The sequence below is a fragment of the Sesamum indicum genome, linkage group LG5 (assembly GCF_000512975.1).
Source record: "Sesamum indicum cultivar Zhongzhi No. 13 linkage group LG5, S_indicum_v1.0, whole genome shotgun sequence".
NCBI lineage: Eukaryota > Viridiplantae > Streptophyta > Magnoliopsida > Lamiales > Pedaliaceae > Sesamum > Sesamum indicum.
The window spans coordinates 2,926,781-2,945,966 of NC_026149.1; the positions used below are offsets into that span (position 1 = coordinate 2,926,781).

The following is a 19,186-nucleotide window of genomic DNA, read 5'->3' on the forward strand; positions in this document are numbered from 1 at the left end:
TAATAAGCTTACGAACTCCTTACAACTTTTCTACTTATAATTTCATTTCTGTCGCATCATAATTCTTCTAGAATTAAGTTTTCTAATATATCTCCTTTAGACATACATACTTATGTTCTGTGCAGAACAAATAAATGTTCCCCAAAGCAACAAAACCCATTCAATGGATTTGGATCATATTTTCTGGTGCAAGATTTGTACAGACTCAAAACGAAAATTCTTATTATCCGAACTAAAGTTGATCATTCCAGATCAATTAGTATTATTATACTTGTAATGTAATTGGTCACTCTTTTTCAATTGTACTATTAATTGCAGGACAAATGTACTGAATTCGTCGACTTGAATTCAGCCAAGACCCAAATTTAGATTAAAATCTACTTTGAATTCTTGAAGTTCAGGCATCAATCATTAAATATGGAAAGACAACGAAATATTCACCAGTATAAATGGCGTGTACAGGTCGCCCTCCCGGCAAATAGAAATCACAATACATAACTGTTGCAATCAAATGAAAATATATAGCATGTCCTAACACCAAACTGTTGCCAGAATAAGATAGAAACACTATGTGAGACTCTATCTCGACACAGAGAAATACACGAACCTGGTATGATGATACAAATGACGAACAAAAGGTCTTTTCTTTCAAGGTAAAAGTGCTTGTATGATTGAGTCTGGTACTTCATCATAATATGGAAAGTAATGACCGGCACTGGGTAACTCGTGATAATGAATCCAAGAAAACTGACGGACAATGTAACGCTGAAGTTCAACAGGGACAAGCCGGTCGTCATCCCCCTGCCATAAATGAATGTTGGGACGTTCACTTTCTGGAAATGGATTTTTCAGATCAGTGGGGTCGAATTCCCATGTCCCAAAGCCAATTGCAAGATCGCGGTAAATTGCATGAAAACCTTGTTGTGTTACCTGTGCCTGGTCATGCAAGAATTTTAAATTTTTAATGAGACGTCCCGGGTACTGAATATATAGAGCAGAGCTCTAACTCTATAAACCCCCACAAGCATTTAGAACTTCATGTATACAGAGGACACAAGCATAATGCGTATGGCTACCATCAAACCACAATGCAACACGAATGCAGGTATTTATAAAAGCATGCTTGAAAATTTCCAAAATTAATTTACTACAGAAATGGGGATATTGTGTGCATGAAACCAGCTTCGGATGTAAGGAATTTAGTAAGTTTGCTTGTGATATTGAAACTTTGAAGCAAAAGAATAAATTAGTGTGCGGGTTTTCCTATTAACATATTGTGTATTCAAGATGCATGGCATGATGATTACCAGATGCCCCTCTCGTAAAGAAAGAACTTTCGATCTAAATTCTGCGTCTCGTTGAGAAAGAACTCGGGGGTTGCCGGAGAGAAGACTTAAACCAGGAAATAGCTTTTGGGTGTTCCACCAGTAGTTAAGCCATGGCACATGATGAGCAACACTAAGGGCCCATTGGTCCTGTGGAAGTTGCTGCTTAAACGCTTCTGTTGACAAGTTTGAAGGTAAACCAGGCCACCAATAGTTCACCACTGGTGCTAACAAAGCTGCTCCTGCCAACCTGTTCATCAAAATATTGAACATTACACCGTTGAGGGATGAAAACTGTGGCTTATGCTAACAAACGAAGATAGTTACAAGCAGTTGTGGTACAAAGATATATCAAGATACAAATTGGTATAGCTATCTACACAAGGACAAAAAATGCAGAGCAATCAGAAGAAATGTACCTGTGAGGGATGTACTTGAGGCAGCTCCAAACAATCTGCCCACCCATGGAAAAGCCGATGACATAAAATTTGGATCCTAATTCTAACTGATCAGCGAGCTCCTCAATATCAAAAGCTATGTTTTGAAATGATGGGGTTGGGTCAGGATCACTCTCTCCATAACCAGGTCTGTCAAATGAAACAATGTAGATTCCTTTACTTTCAACAATATCCTGTGAATGAGTTTGGACAAAACATCAGTCCACACACTGCTAACTAGTTGATCCATAGAAATCAAACAAGCAACATAATGAAGTAACTATTACCGGGGACAGAGATGCGGTTAGAGAAGTAATGTCGTGCCTGCAACAACCGAACCCATGGACAAACACGATTTTGTGCTTTGCTTTATCCTTTGGGACACCATATTCTTTGTAAGCCAAGTATCTCCCATCCTTGAGCTGTACTCTGGGTGCTGTAATTGGAGGCCCATCTGTGGAGCCACATCTTTTCGGGGGAGGAGACCGTGTTGCCTGATACGCCCAAGCAAGAAACCCCACAAAGCAGATCAACAGAAGTTTCTTGAAAATCCCTGAAATATTTAAGTTCAAATAGAGTGAAATCAGAAAAACTGGAACCGAAAATAAGGGGCTAGGTTTCAGTCATTCTTGATGGAGGCTTTCTTCAATACGAAGCCCAGAATAACCAGCTAAATTCCAATTACCTTCCAATAAAACCAGTCGTAAACACTTTCCAAAATTTCCAATCCCCAATTTTACAAGTCAAGATCACAACTTTGGATCATTATGCAGCTTAATTCTTAACATCATCAAAGCCCACATATGTTCTGCTGTCGACAATTCAACAAACACCTTAGGAACAACTACAACACCAGGCTCGGGATTCAATCAAGAAGTAGATAGTAGCATGAGAACGGGAACAGTAATCAAACACCCACCTACAAACTTTGAAGGAGCCTTCGACTTCGGTTTCCGGGTATGAGCCCGCGCAGAGGCTGCTGATATTTTCCTGCTTGTTCCAGCCGCCATTGTTGGTTCAGACGACACTGCTTCAGTGTTCCCAGAATTCAACTACTGTCTCTGAACTCAAAATTCAAAGAGGAGTTCAGATGAACGGGTTGGCGGCGTGTTTGAATTAGAGGGATAAAGAGATCTGGAATTAGAGTGCTTCTCAGTCAGTCAAACAATTGGAGGTTGAACAAAACAGGTTTTTCTGGTAAAAGAGATGGTCGTGTCCCATCAAAGCATACTCAACTTGCACGGAGCTTAGGGATTAATCATAGGACAATGTTGCTCTACAGCGGAGCCACGAGCTGTAGGAATGAGTGCGTTAATTCATCGTATAGCTCGACAACAATATATGTTATTACTTATATTTATGGGATAATTACACTTACTCCTTAATTATAAGTAAATTTCTCATAATTTAAAAAATCATATATAATACTTTTTGATAATTTAGATTTGCTCCGATCTGATAAAAATTGATATTTATCATCAATTAACAGATCAAATAATTTTTTTTTACTAAACTAACTTTATAACAACGAAAATATACTTCCTTACATGTATTAATGTATGAAAAATGTATAGGGATAATTTAGTTATAAAAAAATTTATTTGATCTATAATAAATTAATTGATATAAATATAAAAATTTATTTGATCTATAATAAATCAATTGATATAAATATAAATTTTTACCCGATTGTTTTGTTAGTATCAGTGATTCCGATAAATTTTTACTTACGGACAGAATACGAAAGCAAACTTGAGGGGTCAAATGCAATTTTTTAAACTATAGAAAATTTATGTGAAATTATACTAAATTTTAGGAGAGAGAGTGTAATTATCCTATGTTTATTTCAATTGTTTATTAAGTTTAAAATATTATTTTATTTTCACTTAATTTTACCAATAATTCAAGTCTCAACGAGTTCTAATTGAATTAAATATGCATTGAATTCAATTAATTCAATAATTTTATTAAATTATATTGACGCTTCATAAAGTTTGGGTAAATTACGCAAACACCTCCTGAATTTATAAAATTACAACTACACCTCCTAAAAAGTGTTGGTGTAATATTTTCTATGAGATATTTGTGTAAATTTTGCATTTGAATAAAAATTACTGTTCTAATTGAATCAAATTGCATATTGGTATTTGTCTCACATATTATAATTTATTTATATTTTTAATTATATTGATATATTAATTGAATTGATATATATATATATATATCTCAATTTATCAAGATGATAATGCAATCATATACAAAAATTATCACTTAAAAGAAAAAGGAACATCAATAGAGAAATTCAATATACATTAAATGTATGTAAAAATAAATATTTTATAAATTCGAGAAGTAAAATATATGTTAAAATATCAATTTAAAATAAAAGGGTGCGTATTTTTCTAAATTTATTCGCCTTTATGTATAAGTTCCACAAAATTGAGAGTCCAAAGTTTAACGGAGCCCAATAAGCTGAATCTTATAACAAATGGGCCAATCGCAAGGCCCAATAACAACTATTAGCTTCTGATGGCCCAATTAATATGCAATCGTGGATAGGGGTAGGGATTTTACATGGCCTTCGGAGAACTTTTACAGGAGCACATCTTATTAAGGTTCCTGTAAGAGATCTTTTGGAGGCTCTTTATAAAGGTCTCTAGAGATCTTTATATTAGTGTAATCTAAATTAATACTTAAGCTTTGGTACAAAATCACTGTTTCAACAATAAAGACCTTATATGTCGCTATTATCACTAGGATGTATGGATTATTGTAACCCGTAAATCATCTTATAGATCAAGGACGCATGTGAAATCATGCAATTAGACCGACAACTGTGAATATTGGCCTCTTCCCCCTCTCGAGATGTACAACTTTTACTACTCATACTATTCCATTCTCTTTTGATAATTCACTCTAATAATTGATTTGAACGTCGGAGGCCATCGTCGAAAATATCCCAACTTGATCTTAACAATTTTGGTATGGATAAAATAAAACGGGCCCAAAATACCCAAGGGGTAATATGGGCCAGCAAAGGGAAAAAGCCTATCAAGGCCCATCAAGTACGTAAGTCAGCAAGAGACATTGGATGAAAGACACGCGTCAACATCTCCTGGAAGGACGGATGTCATCTGTACAAGTGATTATAAGTATAAATATTCGAGCATTTATGAAGGTCAAAGTAACTGTTAATTAACCAACATTTACTATTCTCATTGATATACGATCTTCTCATCTTCACGACCTAACTTGAGTATCAAAGTGCTCACACCGAGTTAAATTCGGCACCTCGTCTTTGTGTAGGTCCCAAGCTCGTCCTCCATAACCCGAGCCCAAAAGTCGAGCGCCAAAACGACCCTTGAAGATCCTCTATCAGATTAGTCTTTTTTATAGCCTTCATACTGTTCAGAGGGAGAACACCCTTTGTCTCAGAGTAGATTAATTACAAGACCTATCACTAATACCTATAAAGATACACTGTTGTTTTTTAGAAGAACAGTACATATATATCTATATATATCTATATATATATATATATAATACTGATTCTTGTACATAATGTAGATGTCTAATAACTTCGCCAAGAAGTTGAAAATTTGATTCGATCTTATAAACTTAGGATCTGGTAACAAAATGGACGACCTACGTACAACACGAAGAGAGTTAATGTTGGAATAGTAGAGAGACTTTGAACTTCCCATGCTCAAACTAGTGACAAAGTCAAGAGAATAAAGTGTGGAAAAAAACAGAAAAGGAATATATAATCCCACTTAAAATAGTTCATCCATAATATTTATTTATGTATTACAAATTAACTATTATTACAGCTTTATAGTAATTCCCATTGATACCATAACCCACGATTAATAACTAGCCAGGGAATTCAATACTTCACATTATTACTATTAAATCATAGAAGACAAGGAATTGCACGCATGTCCCCAAAAGCAAAAATATTGCATTTTACGTTCCATAAAATTAATTTTTTTACAATTTCATTCTCATTATTTTTTTACTCACTATATTATATCTCGTAACTCTAACAAGTTTTGCAATGTTACTCCTAAACCCTAATTCAGTTATTCTTTTAAATATCCCCCTCAAGATTCAATGGAACTCAATCATGCCATGCATGTCCTGTTTTTATTAGAAATTCAATAAAATTAATGCTTGAACTAAAATTGCAAATATTTTTGAGTTACGTAATGTAATGAGATGAGTTAAAAAACAACGGAATTAAAATCATAAAAAAATTAATTTGTGGTATCTAAAATAAAATCCCGTAAAAAACCCACGAAATCAAACAATATAATTATGCATGTACTAGATAATGTAAATAAAGTGATCAAGAATATATATATATATATATATATAGAGAGAGAGAGAGAGAGCTCCCTTTGCAAAATGCACCCAATATGTAAAAAAGTGATTATCATCATCGAAACAAAAGAATAACATAAGGGTGAAACGTGGGAGAAGCTAATTAGTGTCTGATCCCATGACTAATGTGCAAGAGCATTTGTGATTGAGATGAGTTGTCAGCCAATTTTCTGTGCATGTCCTACGTGTGTGGTGGAGTTTAGTTCTTTATAGGTAAGTACTAGAATCTCAACCCTCAATTGATTGACAACCCAAAACAAACAAATCCCAGCACCATTATAAATTCATGTCTTTGAATTGATTTCTCTTCTTAATTATTCTTAATTACCCTGAATGCAAAAAGATGGATTCTTCTCACCAATAATGGAAATATGTCTTAGCAGAAAAACATGCATGGAAATGCTTTCCTCTTCCACTCATTATGACAAGATTGTGGAGTTTGGGTCCACATATATGGTTTTGTAATAAATTTCAATTTGACTATGATTTTGTCTATTATATATATATATATATATATATGTCTTTTTTAATTTGACATGTACAACACTGTTGAGTTTTGTAGGTGGCAATTTGTCAATCAAGAACTAATTCCTTGGGGCCCTTATGGTGATTGGCTACTCACTTGGATAACTTAGAAAATGGGGAGACTACAATAGTTCTTTTGAAAATGAAATTCCCATCTTTTTATTTTTAAATGATAACCACTAGATTGTATCAATATTTCAATAAATTGAATAATATATTAATTCAATTAATATATAAATATAAATATAAATAATAAATTAAATTATAATATACTCATATATTTAATGGGACTCAAACTTTTGATCTCGAATTCAAGGAGAGGGGTAATTCATAATGGGAGTCAGTTTTAATTTTTCACTTACATCAATTAAATTATAATAAATTTGTATGTGTGAGATAATTACCCATACGACACAATTATGACCTTGAATTCGAGAAGAGGGGTCACTACAAAAAAATTGTGTTTTCATTATATTATAAAAATCTACGGCTTAATTAGAATATTGATAAATCAATACTATTAAGCAACGTTAAATAATATAAAAAAAAATTTAAATTCTTACCACGATTAATCAATATTCATGATGGTTTTTAGCTAAAGCCAAAATATTATTTACCATGATTTTGCCTACACCTACAGAAACAACGGCTAATGACCGTTGTGAAATCATGATTAATTTATATTTGCTATGATTTTCTTCTTTTAAGTATAATATTTAATCGTAACAAAAAATCATATTTTTCTTAATAAATACTACAGAGTGGGGGGCAAGTTTAGTTTTCCCCTTACACACACGGTCTCTCAATCGATATATATATTGAAAAATGCAAGCAACCCCCTTGTAATATCGCGAATGAGTAAATTACTCCCTTATGAAAAAATAAATAGCGATTTACCTCCCTGTATTTTTTAAAATACAACAATTTACCTCTCTACGTTTTTTTAAATGAATCAATTTACCTCCCTGTATAAGGAGGTAAATTGCTTTATTTTAAAAAGTATAGGGGGACAAATTGCTATATTTTTTTCTATAGAGGGATAATATGTTCATTTTCAATATCAAAAGGGGATAAATTGCTATTCACCCTATATATAGATATGTCCAATCTTTGTATTATTGAATTCTATAAGCATATATATATATATATATTATGTGTGTGAGGTACTTTTTGATAGTGAGTTGATTAAATACCAAGAATATAAACATATATATATGGGTGGGGGCTTGTGTCTTATTACTGGATCATCATCGCGCTTGTGTTCGGACAATATTACATATATTAAGAATAGAGGCAGGATCGATGTCAGAGGCGCTGATAGTGGGGAGAGTGATAGACGATGTTGTCGACTTCTTCACTCCAACTGTGAAAATGTGTGTTGTTTATGGAAATAAGCAAGTTTGCATTAATGGATATGAGTTCTATCCTTCTGCTGTTGCTTCCACTCCCAGGGTTCACATTCAAGGAGGTGATCTCAGAACTTCTTACACCTTGGTACGTACCTATGCATATACATATACATACATACACACACACATATACATATATATATATATATATTTCTATCATTAATTCTCCTTAATTAATTAATTATTGAAATTGAAATGGACTTCCTAATTAATTATTAATTAATGCGATTGTAAGTAATTGTACTGCTGCAGGTGATGACTGACCCTGACGTTCCTGGGCCGAGTGATCCATATCTCAGGGAACATCTCCACTGGTATATATATTTATGCTCTAATATATAATTACAGTTATTAATGGAAATTAATTACTAGTAATAGATAAAATCCATTGTCTTAATAATTTGTTTTAAGATTTTTCTTTAAAAAAAAAGAAATTGTATTAGTATTTTATTTTATTTTTCTCACTACGTATTACTGATTTATATATGCATGTAATGCATATTTCCTTTTACATATATATATATATATATATATCAATAAACATGTAAAACATGTCAATATACGTACGTACGTATGATATATATAAGATCTGGCTAATAATAGTATATGTATTGTGCTTGACGTACGAATGGTATGTTGCAGGTTGGTGACAGACATTCCAGGGACAACAGATACCACATTTGGTAATAATTATGATCATCACATACTTATAAAATTAATGTCGGAAGAGATTACATATGAACACTAGCCAATTAATTAGGGTTTATATATATATATGGACATATATATACATCTCACATGTTAATCTAAATTTGATTTCATACAAATTAAACCAATTATAAAGCGAGTGCAATACATATACTGTATAGTTAATATATACAATTTAAAAAAAGTGACCAATTATATAAAAAATATATTATAATTACTATGTATATAGTGTGTACCACTGTTAATTTCTTGCTTCCTTACAGGAAAAGAGGTGGTGAGCTACGAGAAACCACGGCCTAACATAGGAATTCACAGGTTTGTGTTCCTTCTCTTCCAGCAGAGAGGCAGACAAACTGTGGTCAACCTCCCTGCAGCTTCCAGGGACTACTTCAACACTCGGCGCTTCGCGGCGGAGAATGGGTTGGGCCTCCCTGTCGCGGCCGTCTTCTTCAATGCACAGCGTGAGACCGCGGCCAGGAGGCGCTAATTATATTAGGGAAAATGCAATTTAGTCTTCTCTAATATTGCAAATGTGTAAATTACCCTCTTATAAAAAAAATGAGTAATTTACCTCCCTATATTTTTTTAAAATGTAGCAATATACCCTTCTGTGCTTTTTAAAATAAAGCAATTTACCTCTCTAGACAGAATGTAAATTGCTTCATTTTAAAAAACATAGGGAGATAAATTACCATTACTTTTTCATAGAAGGTAATTACTCATTTACAATGTTACGTGGGGTTAAATTGCATTTTACCTAATTATATTATATTATATCATAGCCCTCCACGAAAATTGTAATAAATTGATGGATTAAGGGCCGGGTACGTAGCCGGTGTCCTGCAGCCTTAATTCTCATGAGATCATATATAATGATGATGATGAAGAAAGAAATTTGAAGAAAGTGTAATACATATGAATTTGTGTCAGCTGGTTTCCACTAAATTTAGAGAGTGGCCCTTTGATGCTTTAGTTTCTTGTTTGATATATATATATATATATATATATATATAACCTTCCTCCACACCTACTGTCAAATGAACTATCATGTACTCTAAAGACTTTCATCACATCTCATTGCTTGATTTCTCCATTTATAAATACATGTGTGTGGGAAATTTCTTACAAATGAGGCTTATCAGAATAAGTGTGATATATTTATTATATGATTGTCTTACTCTTAAATATATATACAATGGACAAAATAGTTATAAATTAAAATTGAAAAGGGGTCCCGTGAGGGATAGTCCAACGATTTGAATTTCAAGATCTCTTCTTGAAGATTTTGGATTCATATTTTCAATGTCTGCGTAAGTAAGTGCATATATAGAGATAAAAAATATTCATATTCTTAATTTATATTCAATTTATACAAATTATTTAAACTTTTTATAAGTATAATTATTGCTAACAAGAATAACATGTTACGCGCTCCAAGTAAAAAATGTGATTGGGCTGGGTAAAGAGTTGGACGAAGCTGATTGTACTACTGCTTCCCATTCACTACTCTACTCTGAAAACCCGGTTTAACCGGTCATGTTTGGTTGGGCTTTTTGACTCCCATTCCTTTGTTTTTGGGCACATATATCCTCTTCCACTCCCTCACAGTTTAGAAATGGTAACAAGACGGCCCGGCCAGATTTTGCCCAACTCCACACTCGTTCCATTTAATTAATTTGATCAAAACCTTCTCATAAAAAAAGAAAAATGTAGGATCAAAAAACCCGGTTCCAGATCCGACCTGCCTTGTCCTGCCATTATTTGGGCCCCAAACCCGCTCCCTATCCCACTTGACTTTGAAACCCACTATTTTAACTTGCAAAATTCAATTGTTTTCAAAGTAATATTTATAAATATCTAATAAGTTGTTATTATTAACAATACAATTTTATTTAAATATTATTCATAGTGGCTATGAACGAGTCTATAAAACTAAAACTTAATTTTCATACACAAACTCGATAATTTAGACTATATCTGTTCTGGTTGTCATTCCTACTTACGATTACTAAAGAAAGAATGACAAATAAATAGATCAAACAAAGTAAATTTTCATGATCCTTTCAAAATGAAATTAAAATGATTAACATTTTCAAGTTGAAGAAAATGCACCTATTGTTCTACGTAACTCACACCACGGAAGGCAAAAAGAACAAAACACACACACACGCACACAGAATTCTCTCTCTCTCTCTCTCTCTATATATATATATATGTGGAGACACTCCTAATGGTGGGCAGATGGGTCGGGGCTCCATAAAATGCCGGTTCTCATTTCTTGGTGGTGGACTTGGAGGGTGTGGAGATTTGGAGGTGGAATTTCCGGCGACGGCGAGCCTCTGCTTGAGCTGAGTGAGAAGGGCCCGATTCTCTTGGTCAAGAAGCTCCGCCGTCTTCCTCAGCCTCTCGTTCTCTTGCATGATGTGGATGTTCTCCATCTCCAGCTTTGAGTTCACCTTTTCCATTATTAATTTCCAATTTCTCTCTAATTTTAATGTGAAGAAGACATGATCATTAATTAAACTTATTACATTAAAATAAAGGGTGTAAGAATATAATACGGATCAATTTTATATGAATAGTATGCAAAGCTAAAGAAATTAAAAAAAAAAAACAAAATACCTTTTTACAGGAGAAAAATAAGCAAGAGTGTAATGGAGCAGAAGTTTGGAGTAAAAGAGGTGGAGGCTAGTTTGTCTGGAGAAGCGAGTGACAAATTGCTAGAGCAGGTGAACATATATAAAGCAAAAGAATGAGAGAGAGAGAGAGAGAGAGAGAGTGTGTGTGTGTGCGCTTAGCATGCACAAGAACAAGAGAATGAAACGTCCGCATTTTATTACATTTTGATAAGAATATATAATTAAATTAAATTGTAATTGACACGCATTGATGTCATAATGTATGACAAGAATTCTGATCCTCTTCTCTATATAAGCTACAATAATCATAGATTGAATGTTTTATTATATAATAATAATTACATAATATATATATATATATATATGATGTAAACAAGTATCTCATATTGATTGCAATCGTAAAGTTGGAGTATCTAATTAAATGTTCACATAATATTTTTTTATAAAGTCAAAATAAACAATAACTTGCATAACGAAACACAACTTAATCAATCTATATATACATATATCTATATAGTTAAACTGTAATAATAAAACTCAATTGGTGGTAATCATTCACGTGAATGAATAGAAGGCGGCTTGAGGTTCTACAGACAAAGAAAGATTTTCATGTTCGTCTTCCAGTTTACTATGATGATGATGACTACCATGATAGCATCATGTGAGTGATGGATGGCTCTTGAAGGGCAGGGGAGGGGCATTCTCGGTATTTCGCCTTCCCCCGGAAATTGGGTAGAGGGGTATTTTGGCCTTTTTGACAAGAAAATTATGGTAGAGGGGCTGGGGCTGTCCGATGATTCCCAATGATGGTTTTGTTTGGCTCTTCAGTTCTGCCTTCTAAATATTTTCTTTTTTGACATCATCAGCATTTTTTTTTGGTATGAATGCTACAATGATATTAATTAAATATATTGAATAGTTAACTAATTTCAATATATATTTTACTACTTAAGAATAAGTAATGTATAACTATAATATATTTGCATGCCGTATGATCACTGTATAATTTAAAAGAAATCGCTGACCATCGTTTATAAATATAGATAATTTTTTTTTATATTAATATAAATTGCATCAAAACAACGATTGAGCCTTCAAAATATGTGGCGAGGTGCCCCATGATGATATTATGATACATTTTACGTTATAATAATAATTTTTGGCTAGTACGATAAGGTAAGAATAATATTTGTTTTGGGATATTATTAAAAGGTAAGTTTGAAATAATGGTAAGGAATGGGGTGAGTTGGCGAAGCTGCTGTTGTGTTATGAGTGGATTTTAAGGTGAAACATGATAACTTCACAGCTAGCTACTTGTTCTTTTTCTTCAATAATTCGGCTGTGAATTCGTCAACTACGGTTGGGCTTGGGTGCCCCTGTGGACCTCGTTTCCACGTGCTTCAAATGCTCAAATGAGATCAAAGATATGTGCGTTTTATCTAAGTCAGATTTTTTTTTATTTAATCTAACGACATGTATTCTTTATCGCTGATCATTCAACACACAAATAGTGAAATTTTAACACGTACGTGAATCTATATAAGTACCGATATTCGATTCTATAAATACTTTATAGCCATTTGGGAGCCAAGGTACATCATTCTATTGAAAAAATATTCTTAGATTTCCTCTCAATTTTCGAACTAATTTGAGTATTGAAGAATCTTAACTGGAGAACTCATCACTACTCTAATATTTGCCTTATTTTCTCAAATTCCAAACATGTATCTAAACTGGACTATTTTCGGAGTTATAGTGATTTCGAACCCTAATTAAATAAATGCCTATCTAATAAAAAATGCAGAGTTGATCTTTCTCGAACTATTTTTTTTATTTATTTTATATTTCTTTTCTTATAGAGTTGTATCTCATTTCTTCTCTCGAATCTCGTAGTTTAATTTTATTTTTTAATCATGTTATTTGACTGAACAAATCCAAACAAATAACTCAAAATAATCTTTTAAAAGATTATCATATAAAACATAAACAAATAGTTTTAATTTTATAAATTAAAAGTAATGGTATGTGGAAAAGAAAGAATATTCACACAGGAATTGCCCTAAATTAATTACAATTTATATAGGGTAAATTACAGCTACCTTCCTTGATATTTGATATAATTACAAATATCTTCTCACTGTTTAAAAAATTAAAAATATCTCCTTCAAATAAAAAATAATTATGTAGGCCGCAGACGATGAAATTGACATTATGTGCTGAACTTTTTTTCAGAAAAATATATTTGAGATAATTTAAAAAAAAAAATTTAAGGGTGGATAAAATGGAATAATATATAGGGAATACTAGTCCATAAAAATATTTAAAAACAGATATTAAATTATAATTCACAATTCAAAAGGGTATTTTAATCAATTAACCAAAAAAATTAGGTGGAAATCTAATAAAAGCTAACGGAGGGGGCTCGTCGTTAGGGGGACGTTACATCAGGAGAGTATTTATAATTTTTCAAATAACAAAAAAGTATATGTAATTATTCTAAATATTAAGAGGGGCGATTTTAATATTTATAATGTATGGAATCAATTAATTTTTGAGAAAATAAGAATGAAATCTGAAATTTAATTAATTAATTTATTGGAACAATTTTCACGACATGAAAAAGTGAGGTGGGGCCAATGAAATCTATGGAAAAATGAAAAAGCAAAGTAGTTGTAATTATTGGGTAAGTTGATGAGATTCTTCTTTTTTCATAATTAATAATAATAATAATGACCTCTCTTTCTTTGCTTCTCGCTGCCATTTTTAGCTACCCCTTAACCAAAAGTTGCTTCTTTCATGATTCTATGTGCTTGCCCTTGCTTTTTACTTCTACACTACTATTATCTCTTCTCAAGTTTAATGTGCTAACCACTGCCCGCGAAATTGAGGCTTCATTACTATAAAGGTACTGATTCAAATTTCATCGATACGTGATTATATTATTGTTTTACTTTAATAATATATAATTATTCATCTACTTAACAGTAGTTGTTGTCTAGTTATAAATACGAAATTATATTTGTCGTCCTGTATCTTTCTACCAGTATACTTTTTAGGAAAAAGTATTATTTTAGCCCGCTAAATATGTCTAATTTTAATTTTAGTCCGATAACTATGTCCATTTTTATTTAGATCCAGTAACTTACGAAATTGCTGATAATTTTATCCCTATGAGTGCATATAGACTAAAACTGCCTTTCAAACGTTGCATAGGGGTAAAATTGTCCAAAAATATGCCAGAGGACTAAAAATAAGCAATTTCGTAAGTTACTGGATCTAAACAAAAATGAACATAGTTTTTGAACTAAAATTAAAATTAGGCATACTTAGCAGACTAAAATAATACTTTTTAATGGGATTCTTATTAATGGTTTTATAAGTTATAAAAAAAAGTATAACTTTTAGTTCTTCCATCAAATTCTGTCAATATTTTGACAAAAAGATCACACGGTAAGCACGTGCCTGTCATCCAGAAGGCTGAAGAGTTACGACCACATGCTCTTTTATGTCAATATACTAGTCTTGCCCGAACATTTTATATAAAATCAATATTGTCAAATTATTTAAAAAACAACATTTATTAATTTATCACTTACAAGTTGCAAGGATTTATGTATATACATAAATAATTCATATATTTTGATTTTAATATAAGGTAGTTGAGTAATAATTATGATTGCCCATAATTGAAACCAGAAATCTCATTGGGCATTATTGTTACATGTGAGGACTTCTCATATTTTGGGGTACAAATACATGTGAAGTATTTAATGTCAATTTACCTTTTTAACCAGTCCCACGCCGAACCCTCCCCCCTACTTTCCCATGTAATTCCTAATCATTTCACATTATCACACATAGGTCCCCGCTAGGGTCAATTACGGAAATTCACAATTATATTTGGTAGTCATGTGCATCCAACCCTGCACGTGACCTTTCAATATGTACTGTGTAGTTTAATTTGCAGTACTCTCTTTTTCTATTTTGATTTTTTAATGAATAATGGTTATAAGTTATAACCAGTCGGATTTGAGGCGAATTTATCAAAATTAAAAATGTGGTGTGTTTATTAATGTTTTATTGGATTTGGGATTTGATCCGACTTTGATTTGATTGCGTTGATTTGAACCAAATTAATTAAATAATTTTCAAAATATTAAAAATCTAATTTAGTGGAGGTTGAGATTTTATAAACAAATTTATGATCATGAGTTTGAATTTTATGGGAGGTATGAATATTTATTTTAGTTTATGAAAACTAAATAGGAATTAATGTAATCTTTTCTAAGATTCCGACGTTTTTGTTTTCAAGGTATTATCAACTTTTTGTTTGTAATGTCGAACTTTGGTCCAACATTATAATTGCCTTAATTAGATTTGCAGTATGTATTTGTGGGGCACAGCCCAATCTTAATCTCAGGAAAGTTGATTAAGTTGTTCATTTTTCTAATTTGTCGGCCCACTTTTAAGATCTATATACCTTTTGGATTCTGGAGTGCGTGCTCTGAATCCGATCCGGCTCCACCTCAAACCCGAACCCGTCCGGTCCAGACAAACTTTAATAGAATGTTTGGTCCAATTAGGTTGATGTCACAGCTAGCTAATTGCTAGGGCAAATTGTCGCGACATCAACTTTAATGTTGACCCGGGTCGGATGCTGAGGTGTTTCGAGAATTGTCCAAGTTCAGTGTCTGGAAATATGATATAGAAGTGGATTATAAGGCTTGTTGGCTAGTACGTATTAAAATTTTTCTAATATTTAAGTACATTTGAGATATTAGAAGAAAAATTTATAAACTACTGTAAAAGTAATAAATGATATACCATGATCTAAAATAGTTGTGGGGTATTTATAGGGAGAGATGTTAGTACAAGTATAGATCCACATAATTTGATATTGGGCTCTTAAGTACAAAATGATCCATGGTCTTGATTCAAGGTCGTCGGGACGGGTCAATTGAGGCAGAACCCAACCCAGGTAAAAGCAAGAGGGTCCACTGGAGGCTAGCAAGTCTGGTGCCACCAGCTGCAGTAATCCAACTCCAATGATGTATATTTAGTTGGAAAGCTCGTAGTTGGATTTCGGGTTAAGTCGGCCTGTCTGCCTCTGTTGTTTATTGGTTGTTTCGTCCCTTCTACTAGCAATTCACTCCTAATCTTAACTATTAGAGTCGGGCCTCCGACGTTGTAACTGTGAAGAAATTAGAGTGCTCTAAGCAAACTTACCCTCGATATATATTAGTATGGGACAATATTATAAGATTTCAGTCCTATTACATTGGCATTTAGGATAGCAGTAATGATTAACAAGTATAGTCGGGGGCATTCGTATTTCATAGTCACAGGTTAAATTCTTTGATTTTATGAAAGATGAACAACTGCAATAACATTTGCCAAGGATGTTCTCATTAATCAAGAATGAAAGTTAGGGGCTCGAAGATGATCAGATACCCTTCCTTATCTCTACCATAAGCAAAATGTCGACCAAGAATCGATCAATGTTGCTTTTGGGACTCCCTCGATACCTATGTGAAATCAAAGTCTTTGGGTTCTGGGGGGAGTAAGGTGTTGAGGTGTCCCAAGAGTTGTCCAAGTCGGGTGTTTGGATACTTGAGAAAGAAAGAGATTATTAGACTTGTTGGGTAGTACTCATTAAAAACTCTCTGATACTTAAGTCAGTTTAAGAGATCATCATAAAAGGACAAAATAAAAGCATGGGGAGAAGTATTATTTTAGTCCGCTAAGTATGCCTAATTTTAATTTTAGTCTGATAACTATGTCCATTTTTGTTTAGATCTACTAACTTACGAAATTGCTTACTTTTAGTCCTCTAATAGATTTTCGGACAATTTTACCCTTATTAGTGATAGGACTAAAATTGCCTTTCAAAAATTGCATAGGACTACATATTGAAATTTTGCCTAAAAATTACAAGTTAGACTTTCACGTTATCAAATTCACCGAAAATCCCAATTTAGGTGCTGACATGACTAATAATGTGAAACTTTTTAGCCAAATCGGGTCGAAAAAGACTAAATTATTATAATTTTAAAATTTTAGAATCAAATTACGAAGTTTGATTTGAATAGGACCATAATTATCACACCCCTAGCTAACAAGACTAAAATTGTAACATTTTCTTACTTAATATTTAAAATAATTAAACTTGTTAAGATTTTAAAAATAAATTAAAAGCACATTATATTATTATTGTTGTTGTTGTACTGTTATTATTATTATTATTTCTAAAAGAGCTTATAAGGTCGTAACATATTATTTTTTGAATCTTACAACTCTTTCTTTTTTTTAAAAAAAAAACAAATAATTCTTTACACCTATTTTAGAACTTATAAACCCATACAAACACCATTAGTCTCCCATTTCAATTTTTTATTTTTAGAATTATTTATAATTACATGATAAATTTTTTAATTATTAACCATCAATATATACTATTATCAATATCAAATGTACATAATTTGGAAAGAGAGTGGCATGTACTCATCAGTTTTCTGGCACCCCCCTCCCGTCATGAAATTTCCAGGTAACAGAAAATCGTACCATATTAAATACCTATACAAATAGAATTGGCCTAGACGTCGACGCCTCTTATTTTTAAATTTTAATTGAAGATTTATTCGGATACTCCAAAATAAATAACCTACTTAATTATCTCTAGCTGCTCTATTATATTGTACACCTGGTTTAGCCGAAACAGTACACCAATCACATGACAAGTATATTGCACTTATCATATAATTGATTCATATTTGATCGAATCGGGTCAGAACAAAAATCTTGATCCAAAAACAATACCTCGGCCTAACAATTTACAAACAAACATTATTTTTTTATGGTACGTTGTATCCAATCTCAGAAAAGTGAGAAGCTGTTGCATGAAGACAGTAATGCTGCACGTAAGTAACACTGCATGATCTATATCTGGTCATCACCGCATGTTGTAGTAATTAAGCATATCCAGAAATTGTCCCAACTTAGTTTCTTCACGCCATTGCAATCCTGCTAATATTTTTCACGTTTCCTTTCCAATCTGTATAAATAGAACAGTAGCTAGCTAGCCTGTACGTAGCCTCTCATAACCCTTATAATCATAAACAGTTCTAATTAATATCTATTGAATATGAAAATGTTTTTGCAAAATCTTCTCTTCTTCCTCTTCATCATTACAAAGGGTTCAACGGAATATACGCGTCCGGGTCTGCGGCCGTCCGTCTCGTGGCAGCATCACCGATCGGATTCTGATCCTCAACAGGTGCCGGCGTTTTACATATGTACTTTAATCTCTAGTAGTTCAATCGGATCCTATGTTCGAAATTAATGTACTTGATTTGGATTCGAGTTCAGAACACGCATACAAACAAGGAAAAAATAAATTTTAGTTTGCACGTACTTATTAAGAGCAGTATTTTTGGTCTTGCACGAATTATTTTTTTAATTTAGTCTTCTAACTTTAAAATTTTGGCAATTTTAGTCCTTTTTGGCTAAAAATTTACATGTGACTTGCACACCCCAGCTATTCACAATTTTAGTCTATAAATTAATTCATATAGGACCAAAATGTCACTCCTTAAATTACATGAGGATTAAAAATTATAATTTTTTGGGTCATATGCAAGTCACGTGTAACTTTCTAGCAAAAAAGACTAAAATTTTCAAAATTTTAAAATTATAAGATTAAATTATGGAAATCAATTCATGCCGTATAAAAAATATCACTCCCCTAAATTACAGAAGTGAAA

General features: G+C 32.5%; 3 protein-coding genes and 1 long non-coding RNA gene across 4 annotated transcripts in view; 2 read left to right on the plus strand and 2 right to left on the minus strand.

Annotated features, from left to right (window-relative positions):
• Positions 382-3,083, minus strand: LOC105161765. Its single transcript, XM_011079574.2, has 5 exons — positions 2,682-3,083; positions 2,050-2,315; positions 1,745-1,956; positions 1,308-1,575; positions 382-936 (listed from the first exon to the last, which is right to left on the minus strand). Exons 1-5 carry the CDS (start codon positions 2,770-2,772, stop codon positions 649-651), a joined length of 1,125 nt encoding a protein of 374 aa, XP_011077876.1. The 5' UTR covers positions 2,773-3,083; the 3' UTR covers positions 382-648.
• LOC105161766 (CEN-like protein 2) lies at positions 7,896-9,826 on the plus strand. The gene is made up of 4 exons (XM_011079575.2): positions 7,896-8,164; positions 8,332-8,393; positions 8,722-8,762; positions 9,051-9,826. The coding sequence occupies exons 1-4, from the start codon at positions 7,973-7,975 to the stop codon at positions 9,272-9,274; spliced, it is 519 nt and encodes a 172-aa protein (XP_011077877.1). The 5' UTR covers positions 7,896-7,972; the 3' UTR covers positions 9,275-9,826.
• LOC110012012 lies at positions 10,821-11,580 on the minus strand. Its single transcript, XR_002287155.1, has 2 exons — positions 11,410-11,580; positions 10,821-11,272 (listed from the first exon to the last, which is right to left on the minus strand). It is a non-coding gene; the product is annotated as an uncharacterized LOC110012012 (long non-coding RNA).
• Positions 18,526-19,186, plus strand: part of LOC105161767 (purple acid phosphatase 22) — a 3,405-nt gene continuing 2,744 nt past the window's right edge. The window contains exon 1 of the mRNA XM_011079576.2: positions 18,526-18,699. Within this exon, the coding sequence (XP_011077878.1) occupies positions 18,568-18,699 (132 nt within the window). The 5' untranslated portion in view covers positions 18,526-18,567. The remainder of the gene's footprint in view (positions 18,700-19,186) is intronic.